The 20,219-nt window shown below is 56.0% G+C and overlaps 2 protein-coding genes across 6 annotated transcripts; both read right to left on the bottom strand.

Annotated features, from left to right (window-relative positions):
• Positions 1 to 1,365: 1,365 nt before the first annotated feature.
• Positions 1,366 to 12,138, bottom strand: Khk (ketohexokinase). Of its 5 annotated transcripts, XM_013115983.3 has the most exons (9): positions 11,575 to 12,138; positions 8,231 to 8,347; positions 6,260 to 6,394; positions 5,941 to 6,075; positions 4,321 to 4,393; positions 2,866 to 3,012; positions 1,986 to 2,074; positions 1,748 to 1,905; positions 1,366 to 1,659 (listed from the first exon to the last, which is right to left on the bottom strand). In XM_013115983.3, exons 1-9 carry the CDS (start codon positions 11,664 to 11,666, stop codon positions 1,574 to 1,576), a joined length of 1,032 nt encoding a protein of 343 aa, XP_012971437.1. In that variant the 5' UTR covers positions 11,667 to 12,138; the 3' UTR covers positions 1,366 to 1,573. The 5 variants fall into 5 exon arrangements, with proteins under 5 accessions (XP_012971437.1, XP_021084891.1, XP_040586651.1 ...); XM_021229232.2 differs by lacking the exon at positions 5,941 to 6,075 and having other exon boundaries at positions 11,575 to 12,134; XM_040730717.1 differs by lacking the exon at positions 6,260 to 6,394 and having other exon boundaries at positions 5,941 to 6,096; positions 11,575 to 12,119.
• Positions 12,139 to 12,361: 223 nt separating this feature from the next.
• Positions 12,362 to 20,012, bottom strand: Emilin1 (elastin microfibril interfacer 1). Its single transcript, XM_005073528.4, has 8 exons — positions 19,384 to 20,012; positions 18,400 to 18,525; positions 17,744 to 17,964; positions 14,549 to 16,474; positions 14,027 to 14,143; positions 13,616 to 13,633; positions 13,366 to 13,503; positions 12,362 to 13,026 (listed from the first exon to the last, which is right to left on the bottom strand). The coding sequence occupies exons 1-8, from the start codon at positions 19,551 to 19,553 to the stop codon at positions 12,689 to 12,691; spliced, it is 3,054 nt and encodes a 1,017-aa protein (XP_005073585.2). The 5' UTR covers positions 19,554 to 20,012; the 3' UTR covers positions 12,362 to 12,688.
• Between the last annotated feature and the right edge of the window lie 207 nt (positions 20,013 to 20,219).

The following is a 20,219-nucleotide window of genomic DNA, read 5'->3' as shown; positions in this document are numbered from 1 at the left end:
TGTGTCTTTGGTCTAGCCCGCCCAGCTCCTTCCCCTCAGAACACAAGAATTTGGGGACTGGACAAGCTTCATGAAGGGATGGACATTCAGCTTTCCCAGGATTTATAGTCAGGGGTGCTGAGCCACTAGCCACAGCTAGCTACCGACAAGCGCAGGAAGTAAGCTCAGTCTATTCTGAGAGCAACAACACTCTCCTGAAGTTCCCTCTTGACTTGCTGTTCAGACCTCTGTGATTCCTGTCACTCAAAGCAGACAGATCAGATGGTCCCCACTCCCCAGTTGTTAGGATAAAGTGCATGGGGAGCCTTGGCAGATTCCATGGTGGGTGAGTCTGATCAAGGCGGAGGGACAGGCAGACAGAGCTTAGTGGGTTGGGGGGGGAGACACACAGAGACAGAGAGACGACAGAAAAGAAGAGGGAGACAGGAAAAGTCCTGTCTGCCCCAGGGGAACAGCAGAAAAGAGAGAGGGAAAGAGTTTAAGTGGGCAGGAGTCTTCCCTGCGTGCAGACTATGCAACCATGGAACCCTGGGCTGACCAAGGTACTGCCTGAGTGCATCTGTCAGGTGACAGGGGCGGGCCAGCACAGTGCCTGAGCCCTTACACCGGTGCCATTCCCCATTCCTAGTGATGGCATTAACTACCCCCCCATTCCTCTCCTCCATTTTCCTCCTCCTCTCCCAGGCCCTCAAGCTATGTGATAGCCACAGGGGGCAGGGAGCCTGCTTTCTGGGTCCATGGGCCCCTCTGTCCAAAACTGCCTTTCTCTGTGGGCTTCCCCGGAGCCTCAAAGTCCTCAGAGCGCTTACCTTGAGTCAATTTGGTTCTTCAGCCACAAATATAACCTGACACAGAACGCTGCTGTCTCGTGAGGAGGTCAGATCCAGGTGACATGTCAGGATTGGATTCTAATATGAGACTTGGGACAGTTGGACAAAAAATAAAAGCCCCATGGACCCAGAAAGAAGGCTCTCACATAGCTTGAGGGCCTGGAGAGCTCTTTTTCCATTGCTTTGTTCTAGAGAGAGATGGGCTGTCTGAAATTCCCCTGAGGACAGCGTGGCTGGAGTATGCCCACCGCTTTAGCCAGTGTAGCCTCTCTTCTGGGTCTAGGTGGGTGGGGCTAATTTGAAGAGTGAAGAAAAGTAAAAATAAAAAGATGGAGGACTGTGTGTCAAAGCCTCAGGAATGCCTGAGTATCAAGAAGAACAAACGGGCTGGGCCTCTGCTTTCAGCACAGGAAGGCTGGGACGGGAGGACTTCAATTTCATGACCAACGGTGGGCTGCATGGCCAGACCCTATCTCATATAGAAAATAACAGTAATAACAGCAATAACAAAACCACTCGCACAGACAGACAACGCTGACTTAGGGGAAGATTTATTTGCTCCGAGTATCTGCAGAATGGAGTTGGAGGTATACAGGAATATGAACAGAGACGGCGTTCTTCCTACAGCCCACACCTGCCCAGGGAGCAGGGCATCTGGGTGCCAGGCTGGGTGAAGTGGACAAGGCAATGGTGGGCAATGGTGCCAGCTTCTGGGATGTTGCGCTGGTGCCTCTTACCACCTCTCACACAAGGCCTTCAAACCCCTGCAGGCCACACTTCCTGCCGGCCACCTGGCAGCCAAATCTCAGTGCCTCCTGCATGCTGTTTCCTGGAGAAGGGACAAGTAGCAGGGTCAGCCTGGGGTTGGGGACAGTGACAGGCCCAGCCCTGCCCTGATCGCACGCTGAGGGACTCACCCTTAGAGAGGCTGAAGATGACAGAGGCATTGAAGGTGTCTCCAGCCCCCAGCGTGTCTACTACTCGGGGCGGTGAGAAGGCATCTGAATGTAGTAGCTGGCCATCAGGGCCCAAGGCGTCTGCGCCCTCCTCAGCCCAGGCACAGATGAGCGTAGCCCTGCAAGACCCACTCAGGTGGGTGTTAATCCACTTTACCCCCAGACCCCTCAGGCCCTTCTTGGCATCCCCTCTCCTCACCCTTTCTTCACACGGCCATACAAGCCTCTCAGGGCCTCTGCGGCTGACTGGAACCCCAGGTGCTTGGCCACATCTTTGCTGACGAACACCTGTGGGCAGTGAGAGAGAGGCTGGCAGACACCTCTAACGAGTCCCTCACTACTGCCGGCCCGTGTTGCCTCCAGGTTACAGCACAGCTCTTCTAACTTAGCCACGTAAACGCCTAGCATAGCATCTCACAGGGACTCATCCCACAGGAACGCATTTCATGCTTGTGTGAGCTGTGCCAAATACAGCTTTGTGAATTGTGACACTGTGGCCCTGGTGTTTTTAGTATGGTTTGCAGGAATTCAAAACCCAAAAAGAGCCTGGAGCGCCATCTTGAGGTGAAATCAAACCAGGCTGGCTCTCAAGAGTGGACTCTGTTTTGTCTGCTCCCCCCACAGCCAAACCCTTCAGAGTGGGTTTCTTCATCTGCAAAATGAGGCAGCCAGGGCTCTCGGGCTCTCTCCACGGTGCTTTCACATCAGAGTCCCTGGAGATAGCTCTGGGACAGTGGGGCTCAGCCTGCTGTATTTTTTAATTGTGCACCAAGGCCAACAAACAGCATCTGGACAGTGTCCAACGAGGTTTAGCTACGATGCCAGGATTATCGCCTAAATTCCCTTTACACACTAGGCCTGAATAAATCTTCCTTGTAAAGTCTCCTCCCCACCCTCTTCTCATTGCATTCACCTGAGCAGAAAAATTATACTTCTGGACTACCTGCAACTACCATAACCCAGGAGCTGTGACCTACCGGGAGCTGCCAAGCTGTCGCTCAGAGCCTGGTAGGCAGGACTAGGGTCCTCTTTAGTTCTCTCAAGAACCCAGTGTGCTGGAGTAGCCACAGGGCACTTACCACCTCACCATAGCCGAACAGCTGGAAGAGCTCTTCCCGAGGCTTCTCTATCTCCACGGACACCCGGATTCTCGCAGGCAGAGGCTGCTCGGAGTTGTACTGCTGTATCCGCTGCAGCATCTTCACCTGCTCCGATGCATTCCGGCCCTGGGGCGGGGCAGGGCGGCTCAGAGCCAGCTGCTAAGAGTTCCTTCTCCCACCCCCACCCCCCCGACGGGACTCTGGGTGAGGCGGGAGAGGGGTTGGAGGGAGCTGGGTTGGAAGAACCCTATTGGAGCTGCATGATTCTGGGACTGTCATGGGCCTTGGAGACCTCATCAGCGAAATTTTTCATTTCGAAAACGAGACTAAAGAATAAAAGATGCCAGCCAGGCGGTGGTGGTGGCGCATGCCTTTAATCCCAGCACTCAGGAGGCAGAGGCAGGCGTATCTCTGTGAGTTCGAGGCCAGCCTGGCCTACAGAGTGAGTCTGAGAACAGGCTCCCAAGCTATAAGAGAGACCCTGTCTTGAAAAAACAAAAACAAAAACAAAAAAAGATGCTGGACATTGCACACCTGTGACCATAGCATTCAGGAGACCGAAGCAGGAAGTGTGAATTCCCGGCCAACCTGACCTACATAGTAAGATCCTAAAATGGCGGGGGAAAAAAAACCAAAACAGCAAAGAGAAGCTGGGTGTAGTGGGGCACACCTCTAATCCCAGCATTCAGACACTGAGTCAGTCCAGTCTCTCTGAGTTCAAGACCAGCCTGGTCTACATAGTCAGATCCTGTCTCAAAAAACAAAACAAGCCAGGCGGTGGTGGCGCACGCCTTTAATCCCAGCACTTGGGAGGCAGAGGCAGGCGGATCTCTGTGAGTTCGAGGCCGGGCTGGACCGACAGCCTCCAAAAAACGATACAGAGAAACCCTGTCTCGTAAAACCAAAAAACCCAAACCAAACAAACAACAGAGACAGGGAGCAAGAGGAGAGGCAGAGAGCAGAGAGGGAGGAGGTGAGAAGGGAAAGGGGGAGGGAATGTGAGGAGGAGATGGAGAGGGGAGGGGGAAACACACCTGGAGAACCTAATCAAGTCAAACAACAACCCTGGGCTTCCCGAGGCTTCCTCTCACCTAGGTCCCCCAAAAAAGTCTCCCTTAGAAAGGAAGTTCTAATTCCCGTCAGGCCCTCTCCTTCCTGTTTCCTCAGAAGCAAAAGAAGTCAACTCCTAAGCAGCCAGTGGAGGCCCGTGCCGGGGGAGGCGGCCTTAACACAAAGGGGGCCTTGCCTACAAGTGCTGCGGCTCCTGATCTTTCTGCATCTCAGTTCCCTCATGGGAAAACACAAGAGAGGAACGGGGGAGGGCTGGGCAGTGTCCCGCCGTCCTTCATGGTCCAGACAAGTCACGGAACAGGCTGGCCATGCACAAGGGTCTGGCGGGCTGAGCCCTATAAACACAGGTGGGGCAGGGCTTGCCTCAATGTGGATCCACTTGAACCGGGTCAGATCAACCTTCTCAAAGTCCTTAGCAGACACATCCGGCAGGTTCCTACATCCCAAGACAGGCAAGAGTGTGGTGAGGTCAGCCAGGGTCAGGATCTCTGCCGGCTGGGGACCCTGTGCCCAGGAGCGATACCAGCAGCATGGCAGGAAGCTGGGAAGCTCAGCGCTCTGAGGCCTAGCCTGAGCCCTGTCCCATTTGGTTAAGGTGCCCTTTCTGAGTTGGGAGCTTTGATGTTATCTAAGGATAAAAACAACTGCAACCTGTGATCACCCCCCCCCACGCCCCGTGTCTCTCGGAAACCACCTCCCCCAGCATGGACTACATTTCCCAGAAGGCCACTCGCTGGAGTACCAGCTCCCAGCCTACAATGGCCCTGTGAGTTGCAAAGTCCAAGGCCGTCCTGCCAGGAGCTCTATTTAATGACGTCCTCTAGCTGGGAGCTTGCCAGTGACAGAACACCTTGTTCTGAGTTGGGCTTTCCACTTCATCCCTAAGGTCAAAGTTGGCAATCTGAGGGGAAGAGTTCTTGTTTGACTGGTCTAGGTGTGGAGACCCAGGAAAGTGTTGGCCACCATGCTCCCTGGCCGCACAGCCTATGTACTGTCTGTAGGATGTGGGCCTTCCCGGGGCTGCTTTCCCATCCGTACGTAGGACTGAAAGCCCTTGGCCTCCTGGGCCTGCTGCATTTGGAGCTGTGTATGTGCATATGTCTGGACCCAGGCCAGAAGGCAATAAACGTTTTTCTTTGGCTCTTCCTCTCCCTGCCTGAGAGTACCATGTGTGTCCTTGAGCAGAGTTGCTGTCAATCATCCCTTGCTTAACAGGTAGATGACGAAGATTGCCTAGTCTGAAAGTCACTTTTGAGACACACATGGCCCACCTAGGTCCAGTGGTCATGCCAGGTAGTAAGACAGCATGAACCCCGGGGTCCCTAGCCTTGTCCCCTCTGCAAGTCCTCCTGCCATTACTGGGCTCTTGGCAAACTGAATCTGAGTTTATCAGGAGGCACCTGGGATACAGGACCTGGAGGGATGCTCCTCGGTGTACTTTGCCTCCATCGGGCAGTCCTAACCGCTGATCTGATGCTCTCCTTCCTTCCTTCAGCAGTGGCTACCAATACTGTGTGAAGTTTGGTTTCACCATCCCAGGGCCTTTGGAGGGGCCCAAACCTCAGCTCCTTGATGCCATGCTGCAGGCTCAAAAACTCTGGGACTGACCCTAGAGATCCCTGTGGGTCCCTCAGCCCTTCAAGGCTTTTCATGGGTTTTTCTCCCAACTCTGTGCTCCCAGATCCAAGCTGCTGATTGGCTAATTATGAAGCAATCACATCGTCAATTACTTTTTTTTTTACAGGTCTGCCTGCTTACCCACCCTTGTGCTGGTCAAGGGCGAATTACCAAGCAGGGCAGAGCCAACCCCTTCCCACCTCTCTTTTCCCTTAATTGAAAACAATTCAAAAATTACCAAACAGTTTGGCACGGGGGCAATTTCCGGTGTAGGGAAGCCACAGATGGAAAGCAGTTGGTTTGCCCAGCGGTAAGAAAGGGCCCTGATTGGTGGGTTGTGGTAGAGCAAGGCCAAGGGGCCCTTACGTGTCGTAGAGTATAATGGTACGGGAGCCATTGGAGTTGTTGACGATGCAGCAAGAGCAAGGGGTATCTCCCTGGCTCTGCCAGGCCACTTGAGACACATCCACACCCCTCCGCCTGAAGTCGGCCACCAGGAAGCTTTGGGGGAGGGGCCCGAGCCAGGGAGAGGGCAAGGAGACACAGGTTAGAGCTATGCACAGCCTAGGCCTCCCCCGGGAGTGGGACACACCGGCCTCTGAAAGAGTGTCCTGTCCTGAGCGTTCAGTGTAGTGGCGGCGGCGGCGGCGGCGGCGGCTGGCAAAGCGCAGACGGGTGTACAAACCTGTAGGCGTGCAGGATGGTGCGGCTCCCGCTGGCCTCATTGATGATGACTGTGGACGTGGGGATGGAGCCCTCCGTCTGAAGGACCGCGTATTGCAGGTCCACAGAATGGCGGCGGAGATCATCCAGGACAAAACTGCCAGGGCGGAGTAACCCGGAAGGGCAGTTTGGCAAGAGTTTGGGGGACTAGAAGGAAGGGCCCCCGGGGGGACCCTGAAAGGCAAGGCGATGAGCAGAGGAAGGAGGAGGGAACCGGCAATCTCAGTCTCGGACACAGGTGATGGTGGCCAGGGGCAGGAGGGGCAGGCTGCAGAACCCGACACCAGAGAAGTAGGCAAGAACATTCCAGGTCAGTTTCAGTTCAGTTCACCCTGGGAATCTGTACCCCCACCCTTAAAGCTAGACAGGGGGAGGTTTGGGGCCTGGAGCCTGTATCGAACGAACTGTGTGTTAGTCCTGTGGCCTGGTTCATGTAAGACCCAGGCAGAATTAATCATTAATCACCAGGGCGACACTTTGCACTCCTCCAGCTGCCCCTGCGTGCTCATCCTGGTGGCACGGCGCTTTCTGGGGTCCCTTCCCACCTTGTCATGGTGCCTCATCTATCTTACACTTCACCAGGCACAGCACCCAGGAAGTGGTGCTGCCTAAGGGACCTGTTCACTGCTGGCTTCTCAAAGCTGGGCCCACCCTATGAATTGGTGCAATTGTGAGAGGCCTGTAAATGGGCACCTGGTCCAGGACCATTTCACATAATGCCCTCCAGCTAGAATGAGCTTAGAGATATCACTTCAAGACCTGCCCAGCATGACAGCAGGGAGGCTGATCCCACTCCTTCCAGGGAGCCCCAGAGCAAGCAGCTGTGCCCGGTGAGCCAGCCGTCCTGGGCTTTCTCACTGCGAGAAGACCTCCCTTTCAGTAGCAGCTGACCCGGACAGAGTTGTAGGACCCACACAGTGGATCATCTCTTCACTTGACCATGTAAGGGTCCCTTAATAGTTTCCCCCAAAGCACTAGAAATACGGTTTGGTGTGCTAACTGACTTTTAGCGCCTGGCATATGGTAGGTGCTCATTAAATGTTTACCGAGTACATAGAGAATTCGGAATGGCTCACCCACCGATATGACTGCTCCAAGAAGGGGAGTCCACCATCCCAAGCAAGAACCAGAGTCTTGCTTCCACCTAGGAAGGAGCCACAGCCCCGTCTCCAGGGTAGGGTCTCCCACTCTATTAGCTTTGTTCCAGTTCCTAGACCGGGAATTTGACTGGCAACACCCTCCTCAAACCAGGGATCAAAGGGCTGTGCTTTACTGTTCAGAAGCCTGGCAGTCTGCCCCCGTGCCCACAGTGGGCAAAGTATGGACACGCCTCCCGATAAGTGTGTGCTGAGTTGACAGTACCAGGAGTCAAAGGGCTCTTGGGTCCTTGCTGTAGTTGGCATGGAGAAGGCGCATGGACCGCAGCCTCCATGGCAAACGGGTTTGGGGTCCAGTGTTAGTATGTGACCTCAGGATGTCCTAGCAATGTACATTCAGTACTTACAATGAGGACACGAGCAGTGGCCCTAGTCCTCAACTGTGGGCCTTCATCCTGTGACCACGGATGCTGGATGCCCCTGAGGCAGGGAAGGGTACATACAGCATGTTCCTAATTGACTTTTACATCAAACACAGCAAGGATACAGGCCATGAGAAGGGCAAAGGCAGAGTCTATAGGAAGCAAGGAAGGAGGGGGTGGGCAGCCTAAGCAGGCTCTGTAGCAAGCTGTGGAAAGAGAACCCTCACAGGAGTGGGGTTAGTAACTGGACAGCTTACAGACCACCCCAGGGTGACCAGGGACTCTGCAACTCTCCTGTGGGTCGCCACCCTCCAACCATTCTTCTATCGTGCCCACCCAGGGTTCAGACAACTCTCCTCTCCCTGTACCCTGCAGGCAAGCATCCCCCCAACAGGTACACCCTCCTAAACTTACTCGGCAACATGGCCAGGGGCTAATGAGCCCATGAAGGCACAGCGGGCTCCAAGTAAGGAAAGGACCGTGCAGGAGTTGGATGCGTTGCCTCCACGTTGCCATCTCTGGGACAGGCACCTGGAAAGCACAAGGCGCGTCCCTGCAGCCTCAGCAGACTGGTCCTGGGGGAAGCAGGACCGACCTCAGCCCCCTCTGCAGGAATCCACAGAATGCAAGAGCTGGGATGAATCTGTCTCAGCTAACTTTGTAACTGGAACTGCTGAGACTCGTTCATGGGAAGGGACTGGGATCTGGGTCTGTATTCAAGTGTGCAGTTGCAGCTACCTGTTTTTAGTGAGCTCAACTGGAGGGCTCCCTTAACTCTGGGTCATCTCTCCTTAGTCACAATGAGATGTCACAGTGAAACCTTCAAAGTCCTACTGAAGCTTCAAGCTATGCAGAACTGCTCAGCATGGGGGGTTTTGTTTTGTTTTGTTCTTTTAGAAGGTTCTCCTCAGCATGTGCTCTAGAAGCAGGAGGCATTTCTCAGGTCAACTCTGACTATGAACCCCAAGTTCGGAGAGACCCTGGGTCAGCAGGGGCAGAGATGTCAGGAAGGATTGGGTCCCACTCAGTCTTGTTCTTCTGGGAGATTCAACAGAGTCCTGAAGCAAGGATGCTATGCAGCACCCACCACAGGTCGCAGAGTGGGGTACACCTGAGGGCAGGCACCTGACAAACAAGGGAGGGAGCTCTTCCAGAGGTGCCTCCAGTAGTATCCACCTTCCAAATGGAACCTGTTCTATCAGCAAAAGGGTTTCCCTTCTCTTAGTCTTTAAACTAGCTCAAGGGAATGGGGTATTCAGTTCTAGCAAAATGTGGTTCAAATACAATCTCTGGAGAACTGGGAGTCTGAAATACCCATGTTCTCCTGTAATAAGAAAAAGTCTAGGGCCGGAGAGATGGCTCAGTGGTTAAGAGTGCTTGTTTTTGCAGAGGGCCAGGGTTCAATTCCCAGTACCCACAAAGTGGCTCACAACCATCCATAACTCCAGGGCTTCCAAAGTCCTCTTCTCGCCTCTGAAGGTGCCTGGTGCAGATGCATACATGCAGACAAATACTCATACACATGAATAAATCTGACGTATGGAGCTAGAGAGATGGCTCAGCAGTTAAGGGCACTGTCTGCTCTACCAGAGGACCTGGCTCAATTCCCAGCACCCACATGGCAATCATAACAGTTCCAGGGGAATCTGACACCCTCACACATATATAGATGCAGGCAAAACACCAGTGCACATAAAACAAAACAAGTAAGTCAAATACAATCTCTGGAGAACTGGGAGTCTGAAATACCCATGTTCTCCTGTAATAAGAAAAAGTCTAGGACTGGAGAGGCGGCTCCGTGGTTAGGAGCACTTGTTTTTTTTTTTTGTTTTGTTTTTTTTGTTTTGTTTTGTTTTGGTTTGGTTTTTCGAGACAGGGTTTCCCTGTGTAGCTTTGGAGGCTGTCCTGGAACTAGCTCTGTAGACCAGCCCAGCCTCGAACTCACAGAGATCCGCCTGCCTCTGCCTCCCGAGTGCTGGGATTAAAGGCGTGCGCCACCAACGCCCGGCCAGGAGCACTTGTTTTTGAAGAGGAGCCAGGATCAACTCCCAGCACCCACATGGTGGCCCACAACCATCTGTGACTCCAGTTCTAGGGATTCAGTTCCCTCTTCTGACCTCTGCAGGCACACATGTGAGCAGAACATTCACATACATTTTAAAAAATCTGTTTTAGCCGGGCGTTGGTGGCTCACGCCTTTAATCCCAGCACTCGGAGGCAGAGGCAGGCGGATCTCTGTGAGTTCGAGGCCAGCGTGGTCTACAGATCGAGCTCCAGAACAGCCTCCAAAACAATACAGAGAAACCCTGTCTTGAAAAAAAACAACAACAACAAAAATCTGTTTTAAAGAGAGCCTGATTTCTTCACTGAGAGCCAAGTTGTAGGGACGGCTCTACCTTGGTAAGCAGCTTGGGTCTACACAACTAACTACCCTGTGCTCCTGACAAGAGCTGTAACCTCTGACAAACAAAGGAACTCGGAGCAAAGGCTAACCTCCAGGAGCGGTAGAAACAGGAGGAGTAAGGCAGAGGCGCTGGAGCGGCACACTGAACTTGGACACACGAGCTGTGACCACGGCCCTGACACCTGCTAAGTATGTAGCCTGATAGACGCACTTCGGCTCTTCCAAATCTTCAGCTTCCTCATCTAAGGAAAGGTCGGAATGGTGCTTTCACAGATCCCAGGGAGCATGAAACAGCACAGGGGACAAGTTCTCTGTGGATCCAAAACCCAGAGCACCCGGCCTTCCCACCTCTGTAAGCTTATTGCTGTCAGCGCTCTAGTGTCTTGCCAGAGGTCAGCCTTGAACTTGCTTTTATCCAACTCTTTGCTGAGACAACAGACGCCAAGAGACAATCTGCATTGCTCAGCGCACCAGACCTCGAGCACCAAGAGAAAGTCAGTGTTTCACTCCATAGTCATGCCTTCAGGGCATGGCAGCACAATGGAGTGGCCCTTATCACCAGCAGAGATAAAACTGTCAAAGGACACTTCAGCTAGCACCAGACAACTGGTGAATGTTCTGAGAACACCCACTAAGATGTTCGCCCATCTTTGTATAAAGACTTCTGTCTGGTAGACTCCTTTTGACACTTAGCACCAGGAAAAAAATTGAGTCAGGTTCTCCCTATGCAACCCGGAACGGCTCCAGATTTGCTTACACTGCCAGCCAGCCCTGAGTTAGGCAAGGCTGAAACGCCAGGCTTTTCAATGTTTGTGAGTGATTTACTTGCACATGCCACTCACTGCTAGCTAGCTCGTGTTTTATTAAGTAAGTTAGAAGTGCATAGGCTTGGGGTTGTGGGCAGAGTACTTAAGAAAGTCTGGCACCCTGTCAGCTGTGTGCCCTTGGGAGGGAAACATAATTTCGGTCCAGTGTCTAAACCAAAGATTCTGACAATCCGCACAGTTTTAGGATTGAGATGGGAACCAGCCATAACAGTCATGATCCAAGTGCAGTGTTGCACTCTAGTTAATTCCAGAGGAGTTTAGGACAGCTTGGGCTACACAGCAAGACCCCGTCAAAACAAAACAACAAAACCCCTTGGTCTTATTTTTAGTGGCCACCAGTCTGCTGTCTTCACTCCCGCTGAGAGCCCCTAGGCTCCCCTGGCAGAGAACCCCGGCACTCCAGGCCGGACTCATGCCTCAATGCACGGGGAGGGTGATATCCCTCGCTTAGCAGCCAATTAGCAGTGACAGGCACAAAACAGGGCTACTGCGGCCCTGGGGTCTCCGAGGGGCCTGGGCGCCCCTACCTGCGATCCGTGTCCTCCTCTGGATACTTGTCCACCACATTGATGATGTCCAGCACCACCAGCCCCACGCACAGGATCTGCTTCTCTTCCATGAGGCTGCTCCCCAAGCTTCCTTCCCGCAAGCGGAGGGGATTCCTACTGGCTCTGCCTCTTATCTACTGAAGGAGGGTGTCCCAGCTTCAGGGGCTGCCCTGGTTCCTCCTCCGCATGCCGAGCTCCTCCTGCAGCTGCGAGGAGGGTTACCTAACCCGACCAATGGCAGAACCTCTCACTTCTCCGGCTCAGTTGTTAGACTGAGTCCGGCCAGGCAGTCCCACTAATGCAAAGCGGAAACGCACTAATAATGTAACACCTTTCCGGTCCCTCTGCACCTGCAGCTGACTCCAGCCCCTGGACCACCGGGAGGAGCTGGGTCTGGCAGCCGAAACCCCTCTTTCGCAGGAGGAGCATCGAAGCACACGCTCCTCCCCCCGTCCCGCGGCTGTGGCACACTCTTCCCAGTCGAAGCCCCGCCCCAGCCAGACTAGCGGGCATCACGTGACCGGAGAACGCTGCCAGCGAGTGTGGTGTGCCGGCCCTGCGCCCCCTGGCGGTCATTGGGGGGCAACGGCGGCCGAGACTGCGGCTGCGGCTGCTGGCGCCCTTAGCAGAGAGCGCACCTGGGGACCGCCAGCCAGGGTTTCCTCCGTAGGACTCTGTCTCCTCCCGTCCTGAACCTTATCTACCCCTGAACATGTACCAGAGCAGAATAGCTAGTTTTTGTAGAAAAAAAAAAAAACCAAGTGTCTTTATTCCTGAATAGTTTAGTACGGCGGTGCGGGCTCGGGAAAGCCCTGGACCCCGAGGATTGCGGAAGCAAGGGGTGCGAGGGAAGGTTCCTCTTCCGCAGCCCGGGTTCCGGAGAGGGCTCTGGTGGGGACGGCAGTGAGGCCAAAAGTCAAGAGGAGACGCTTAGGTCCCAGAGACCACGAAGTGAGGAGCGGCCCTCTGGACGCCTGAACCGCAGTGGGGCGTGGTCCCCAGCCTTGCCCCACCCCGGCCTTGGTGGGGAGCCGTGATCCAGGTGGCTCTGCGGCCTCTGTAGATAAAAGTTTGGTGGTCCGGCCCACCCTGTCTACACCTGATCAAGATCTGTGTCCTCGTAGAGCAAGACTCCGCTGAAGATGGTGAGCGGCTCCTCCGAGTGTGCCAGCTGCCCCATGACCAGGTCGATGCAGACAGTGTCTCCGACCTGCAGCGGCAGGATGAGGCTGAAGACGCCCAGAGCGCCGGGGCTGGGCTGACTTTCCGCCACAGGCTTATTTTCCAGTCCCTCCGGCTCGTAGCCTCCCGAGTCTATGCGGGCCACGCCCAGGTTGGAGCGCGACAGTACGGCCTCCACTTTCTCGTGCCGGTGCCCAGTTAGCACAGCGCTCAGCAAGTAGCGGCCAGCCAGCGGGGCAGTGAATACACCTGGGGACAGGGATGACGGTCAGGAGAGGAGACAGTGTCTGGGACAAGGACGGTTTCTCACGGAGGGAGGGAGGGGGTCCAGTACTCCCGGACTGTGGAAAGGCCCACGGATCCTTTCACAGCGTGTCCACTGGACCTCACACTGTAGAGGATCCGCTTTGACGTCCCTACAAAAATCTGTGGTGTGAATTTCTCCTCCCCTTGCCCAACTGTGGTGAAAATGCATGGGGGGAATAAAAGCCTAAATTACAAGAAGAAAAGATGTACCTGTCTACCGAGGCATGAATGAGGCAACCTCACCCATTTCCTCAACTGCTCAACCCAGCCCGGCTACGTTACCTGTCTCTGGGTCATAGTAGCCTCCATCATTGAGCAGGACTCTGTCGAAGGGGACTGTGCCAGGTTCCGACCGAGGCAAGCTCAGGGCAGCTGAAAATGCCACTCTAGGCACGGGGGCTGCTGGCGCTCCCTCCACTCCTGAACAGGGGTAGAGTTAGAATGGGTGATCCCAGCCCCCTTCCCGATGCCCAGGCTGCCTCCTCCAGCCCCAAGTCATTTCCGCTTCCAGAGTCTAATGAGAAGAACTTACCCTGTTCGCCTTGAGGACCTGGGAGAAGAGAAAAAGACCACAGTGAGTAGCGCGTAGCTCACTATGCCACTCATCAAACGTCTGCTGTCTTTAGGTGTTTCCAAGCAGGAGTGAGGTAGCAAGAGGAGCGTGAGTGAGGTCGAATCTGTGGCCCAAAGCCTTAGCCCTGCGCTGTTCCTACCCCAGATGGCCCTTGTAGACTAAGCATTCATCGGCAGTGTGGCACAGATACCCAGCAGCCAATGGCCATCTCAGCTGCTAGTCACTTGCTTCTCCGTTCGCTGTTGGGCTCTGGGGGCCTCCGCTTCCTCAACTCTTTCACTTCTCAGCCAAGCCCCACGTGGGATGCTATGCCGGGGCTGCCAGGATAGCGGCAACCCTGGCTCGTAGCAAGGGTCTCGGCCAACATACCTGGTGGTCCAATGGGGCCCTTCTGTCCATCCTTGCCAGGAGGTCCCGGAGGTCCTGCGGGGCCTGGAGGTCCCTGTAGCCCAGGGGGCCCAGGGGGCCCAGCCTTGCCTGAAGGTCCTATGGTGATAAAACCAAGTTGAAGGAGATCTGTAAGGGGGGTTTGCAACTGATAGGAAAGGCGGATCCACACGTAGAGAGATGGGTGAAACAGATGGGCTTGGAGGACCTGATGGAGACTTGGGGCCCCAGGTGATGCCTGACCGTCAGGCACGAGCCACATGCCAGCTCCACTCACAGGCCCATCCAGGCAACCAGAGGGATGGCAGGGAACTAGACACACCCCTGCAGACACTTCAGCCTCCCAGAGCAGCAGTAAGGGCTACCATGGAGGCGGAGCAGAGGAGGCTGGTGGACTAGGCCTCCTTGCTGGCTGTTGGAGGGGGGAAGGGAACAAGAAAGGGCTTGAAGGGGGAATCCCCTCACGAAGTGTGAATCTAATTAATCTTTTTAGTTTGTCCTCACCAGTGAAGTCCTTCTGGCTAAACTGCTGCAGACGGTCTTCCAGGAGCAGCAGGGAACTGTTGAGGGCGCCCAGCCGTCTGCCCAGGCCTGCTTGGCCCCCCAGCAGCTTCTCCAGCAGGGCGGCCTGTGTGAGGCTGGTGCTGTTGCTTTCCCGAAGTGCCGCCCAGAGCCCAGCCACGTGTCTAGAAAGGCCTTCACGCAAGCCTTGTAGTCCCCCAGCCACAGTATCCAGTCGCTCACAGACTCCCTCAAGACGGCCTAATCGTCCCTCTAAGCTAGGGCACTGGCCCGCCTGTGCCTGGCCCTCCTCCAGGCCTCGGAAGCGCTCCTCACTCTCTGTAATGTGCTCCGTGGCCTCCTGTTGTAGCCTGTTGATCTCGGAGATGATGCTGTCCTTGGTGGCCCCCAGGTCAGCCAGATCAGCACCTTGGCCCTCCACCGTGGTCTGGAGCTCGTGCAGTGAGTCATTGAGGGAGCTGAAGGTGAGGATGACCTCAGAGAGTTCTCCTTGAAGGGCCTGGAGGGCTGAACCTGAGCTGCCCCCGAACACACTGAAGCCGTCCAGAGGCCCGCGGTTTGGTCCCCCAACACCCGGACCAGCTCCAGGGCCCCGTGGAGGTAATAGTGGGCAGGAACAACGCTCCACACCATCCCTCAGACGGCCCAGCTCCTCCTGGACGCCACCACAGGCCCCACAGCCCTCATCTCCACGGGCTTGCAGCAGACCCTGCAGTTGGCTTAGCTGGGCTGCTGTAAGGTTGAGGCGCAGAGAGAGCTCTGCTGCTGTCTCCTCCTGGGCATCCATGCGCTCCTGCAGCCGGCCCACCGTCCCTCGGAGTCCCTCCAACATGGCCTGCTGGGCCTCCCCTGCTGCTCCAACTTTGTGCAAGCCCGAGCCCACCAGCCGGAGCTGGCCCTCGCTGTCCAGCACCCTGCGCTCCAAGGCACTGAGGATCTCACTGACCTGAGAATCCTGTTCCCCGGGGCCCCCAGAGCAGAGCTGTCCACAAGCCTGCACGGCTCCTGTCACCTGCTCTGCCAGCAGATCTAGGCGGCCACCCAGTCCCCTGCTCACGTTGGCCAGTAGCTCCTCCAGCTTTTCTAGCCGTCCTAGAGCATCAGGCAACCAGTGGCCCAGCCTCCCTGGTCCCCCAGGCCGGTTCTTCTCTTGCTCCTCTGAGGGACCCAGAGTAGAGTTGAAGCGGTCCTCCAGGCGAGACAGGCGGGAGGCCAGGCTGGTGTAGCCTGGGGGGTAGCCTCCCTGCCCAGCTGCCCCTCCCAGCTCAGAGCCTCTGCGTCCGCTCAGCACTGTCACTGAGCCGGCCACTACATCCAGCCTCCGCTCTAGCTCTGACAGCCGCCGGCCCAGCTCTGGGGGGCAGCATTCCTGCGGGGGTCTCCTGGCCATGGCGGGTCCCACGAGCTGCTGCTGCCGCTCCTCCATGGAAGACAGTAGCTTCTCCAGCGTCCGCAGCCGCTCCCTGTCCTCTTGCTGCTGCTGGCGGAAGCCATCCAGCCCTACTAGGCACACTGAGCAAGACTCCTGGAGCTGCCGTTCCAGCTGCCTCAACACCTCCTCACTGAGGCCAGAAGGGACGGCGACAGGGGCTGGGGCCCTGCTCCCTCCACCAGGGCCTCCATTATGATGGTTGTTAAGGTGGCCCAGCTCCTGGTCATGGGTGGAGACCCGGTTGTCCAAGAGCTGCAGCTGATGCTGGATCTCGCTGAGGGTCTCGTGCACGCCAGGACGCGCAGCTGCATCTGCTGGCTGCTGCCTCCCATTAAAGGCCGTCTCCACAGCCCTCTGTACATCTTCTGCCAGGCGCCCATTTATTCCCTGCAGGACACCTCGGAGGCCTTGCAACTCCTTGGTCAGGCTCTGTACCTGCTGCTCCAGCTGCTGCACCTTCTCTGACTCCCCAGGACCTGAAGAGAGAGAACAGCTGACGGCTGCAGGCCAGGCCCTGCTTACCCCAACTCCAGCAAGAGTCAGGGGCGCTCCTTTGGATGATTTGGGCAAGAGAAAAAAAGAAAGGAAATAGCATTCACTGGATGCCCTTAGCCCAGATTTGAACCACAGCTCTTAAAACTTCTGCTGGGCAGATGCTCTTGCCATTTGATGGCATGGGAAACTGAGAAGCAGAGCCATCAGGCAGGTAGCCCCAGCAAGAGTCAGAGGTAGCCGGGCGGTGGTGGCGCACGCCTTTAATCCCAGCACTCGGGAGGAAGAGGCAGGCGGATCTCTGTGAGTTCGAGGCTGGGCTGGACCGACAGCCTCGAAAACAATACAGAGAAACCCTGTCTCGTAAACCCCCCCCCAAAAAAAAGAGTCAGAGGTACTCCTTTGGCCGATTTGGGCAAGAGAAAAAAGTTTAACATCTGGCCATGTCATACTTCAACTCCAGATCATCTGGCCACCAAACCTACCCACATCGTTTCCACTTGTCCTTAGGACTTCTTGACTGCTTGGAAACTGTTGCCTTATCTGGGAAATGAGAATGACACCATGTGTCCTCCCTCTTAGGGCTGTCAAACAGTAGAAAATGGGAATGTGGAGTACTTCACATACCACTGAAGCAATGATTGGGCATTTCCCTAATGGCACCACGGGGACAAACAAGAAGCCTGCTGGGGGTGCTGGCTGGTAGCCAGTCAGCCAGAAGTTCCTGTTTCCATAATTATAGTTCAGTTATCTCTTTGGCAGGAAAAGAGCATGCATCCGGTGTGCCTAGCACAAACACACAGGAGGAAAGAAAATGCAACAGGGACTATTGCATTCTGGGACCTGCAGTCTCCAGGGGCCAGAATGGGGCCTGGGACCTGTAGTCAGGTGCAAAGCATGCTAGGATTTGTAGTCTTAGCCGTCTTCAATGAGGACAGACAGCGCTTCTTTCTCAAAGGAATTCACCACTTCTCCCACAGCCTTTCCTACTAGGAAGGGCCTTGGCCGCGAGAGGGCGGATGTGAGCAAATCTGTCTCAGCCTTCTTATTCGGCTCTAGGTTTCCAGGTCTTTCACTCTACCCTCACTCCTGCCTCACCCCCCCCCAACACACACACACTCAAACCACGAGAGCATAAACACATGCGGAATCTCAGACACACCATTACTTCCTTTCTGTCTGCCTCCCTCCAATTGAGAGCACAGAGCTTTACCGCCCCAGATCTCCCCATCCCTGGTAACGTGTGGACTCACCTTCTCCCCCTAGGCCACTGAGGTGGCTGCCTGCACTGGAGCCAGACAGGTTGGGGCGAGCAGGCCTGGGCCGGGGGTGTGGCGTGGAGGGTGCAGGGCCCTGAGCGGAAGCAGGACCCTCTCCACAGTCATCGCCCCCATACCCCTGACAGCACCGCCACTCCATGTCGGTTACCGTCTTGTAGGCCACCCGGTAGCGAGGGCGAAGGAAGCTCCGGTACCTGGCCAGAGGAAAGGAAGCCTTTGTATTCCCTCGGTTCTGGCTCTGCCAGTCACCTTGTTCTTCAGGCTGCTCCCACTCTCTGACCAGTATGTGTGTGGCCTCCCTCACTTGACAGCTATCAGCTTTTTAGCTAGACCCTGGCTCTTCCTCCCCTTTCCCTGTGCTGGAACCAGAGTTCATTGCTGTGAGGACGACCTGTCCAACAGAAGGCCTGAAGGTTGCAGACAAGGGAAGGATGCTTGCAGCAGCTCGCCAGCTGAGCCAGGACCCTAATACCCTCTCAAGACAGCTCTGACTGAGGTCTTGTCCTGCCCCCTGCCCCCTGCCCCCTGCCCCCCGCCCCTGCTTTGTACAGAGACCCCGAGTGGCTACCACCTGTCTGCCCTTGCCCAGCTCCCACTGAGTACCCAATCGCTTGTGTCAGCGGACTCACATGATGCTTCGGGGACACTGGGACTGGCCCCAGCCACAGGGTTGATAGTCTGGCTTGACAAAGGTCTCCACTCCATCCTCAAGGACGCAGCTCACTGTCCGAGTTACCACGTAGGCACACCAGTTCCTGTAGGTACAACCCTACCTGGGCCAAAGGACCAAAGACACCAGCCCCAGTGGGCCCAGAGGCTGAAGGAGGGTCAAAAGATGGAGGGGCCTTGAGGACCAGTGGAAGTCAGGGGTTTGCAAGGGCAGCCCCTGGTCCACCTCTTGTGCCACAGCCTTTCCTGTCACAGCAGATAAAGACTTTTCAAGATGGGGAGACAAACAAAGAGAAGTCAGTCCTCATGACTGTGGGGTCCTAGGCCCCTGGGAATTCACAGCCCCATCTGCCCTTCCTTGGGCCTGTCTCAAGCCCCCCAAACAACTGGGGTACTGGAAATAATCGCCTGCACAGGGTGCCCCCCCCCTCGAGGAGGAGAGCAGGGGCAGGCAGATGTCCCGCCTATGGTTAGGCAGAGAATAAGCCGCTGACAGAGTCTGTGCCCCTGGGGTTTGTGGTGCTGCCCTCTTGGCCCCGTTCACACCGGCTTCTAATCTGTGGGCTGCTGCGGAGCCAGAGGGAGCAGAGCAGGAGGCGTTATACATTCGCGGGTGGGACTAAGGAAGCCCTAGAGGAGGACAAAAGGACGGCCTGACCCACAGCTGGCTGGCACACAGCTGGCAGGAAGGTCTGGTCCATGCCCCTCAGTGCAGTCTCCCTGGGCACCCAACTGCAGGCCTTCATAGGGAAGAGGGGTGTGAGCTGATCCCTTTAGGCCACCAAAGCCCCAGAGAAAGTCCTGTAGGAAGGTGCAGACGCGAGGGCCATTGATGGGTAGGAGCCCTCACTCTCCCCTCGTTAGAGGTATAGCCTGTTGCCCACTTCTGAGGACTTTCCCGTCACAGCCTCCAGCCCTGGCTGGGAACACAGACTCTTTCTTACCTGTGGCGGCTGGCAGGCCTTGGTGAGTTCTGGGTCTGGGATCCCCCGGGACTGAGGGCCGAACTGCCCCCTGTGTAGAGGCTGTAACCTCGAGGAGGGTAGCTGGCAGCCTCCGTGGCCACGGTCAGCAGATAGCAGAGACAGCAGCTCCAGAGCATGCTGGGGGCCATGGTGAGGTGTGCCTCGCCGCCCTTAGAGACACATCCCGACTTGACCACTGGTGCCTAGACCCGCGCCTCCAGGGGACACCGCTGCTTCGGGGGACAGCCTGCTAAGCTAGTTCAGTCCCCAGCTTCCTGCTTGCGGGCCCCCAGCCACACGCCTCCTCCTTGGCTGCTGGGCCTGACCCCTCTCTCCCCCTCCTCTTTCCTCCTCAGGCTCCTGTCTGTCCCTCCCTCAGTTCCTTCCGCTCTCCTCTTCTGCTCTTCTTAGGGGAGTCTGTTCTCTGGGCCCCTGGCCTACTGTGCCTGGTCCCTGCCCCTCTCAGAGGCTGTTTCCTGAGCCTCCACCCCCTGGCTCCAGCTGGCCCTCTTCTGGTCTCCCTGTTCTGTTCCCTGGTGACTGATCCTAAGGATGACAGAGCTTTGCCCCTGTGGCTGTGGAGAGGCACAAAAGTGACCACGGGGCGGGCCAGCCTCCTCCCTCCCCTCCCTTCTCTCTCCTCCCTTCCCCCTGTCTGGCTGGCGGGCGGTCCAGCCTCCCCCTCCCTCCCCCACCTCTCCAACCATCGGGCGCCACATCTGCTTCTTGTTAACTCCGGGAAAGAGGGGGCAAAAAAAAAAAAAAAAAAAAAAAAAAAAAGGAAAAACAGAGAAATGTGGAGTTGCCGCCGGGCT

This window comes from Mesocricetus auratus, unplaced genomic scaffold (assembly GCF_017639785.1).
Source record: "Mesocricetus auratus isolate SY011 unplaced genomic scaffold, BCM_Maur_2.0 Super-Scaffold_100024, whole genome shotgun sequence".
Taxonomy (NCBI): domain Eukaryota; kingdom Metazoa; phylum Chordata; class Mammalia; order Rodentia; family Cricetidae; genus Mesocricetus; species Mesocricetus auratus.
Note: the sequence above shows the minus strand (reverse complement) of the source record. Positions and strands in the feature narration are given on the sequence as shown.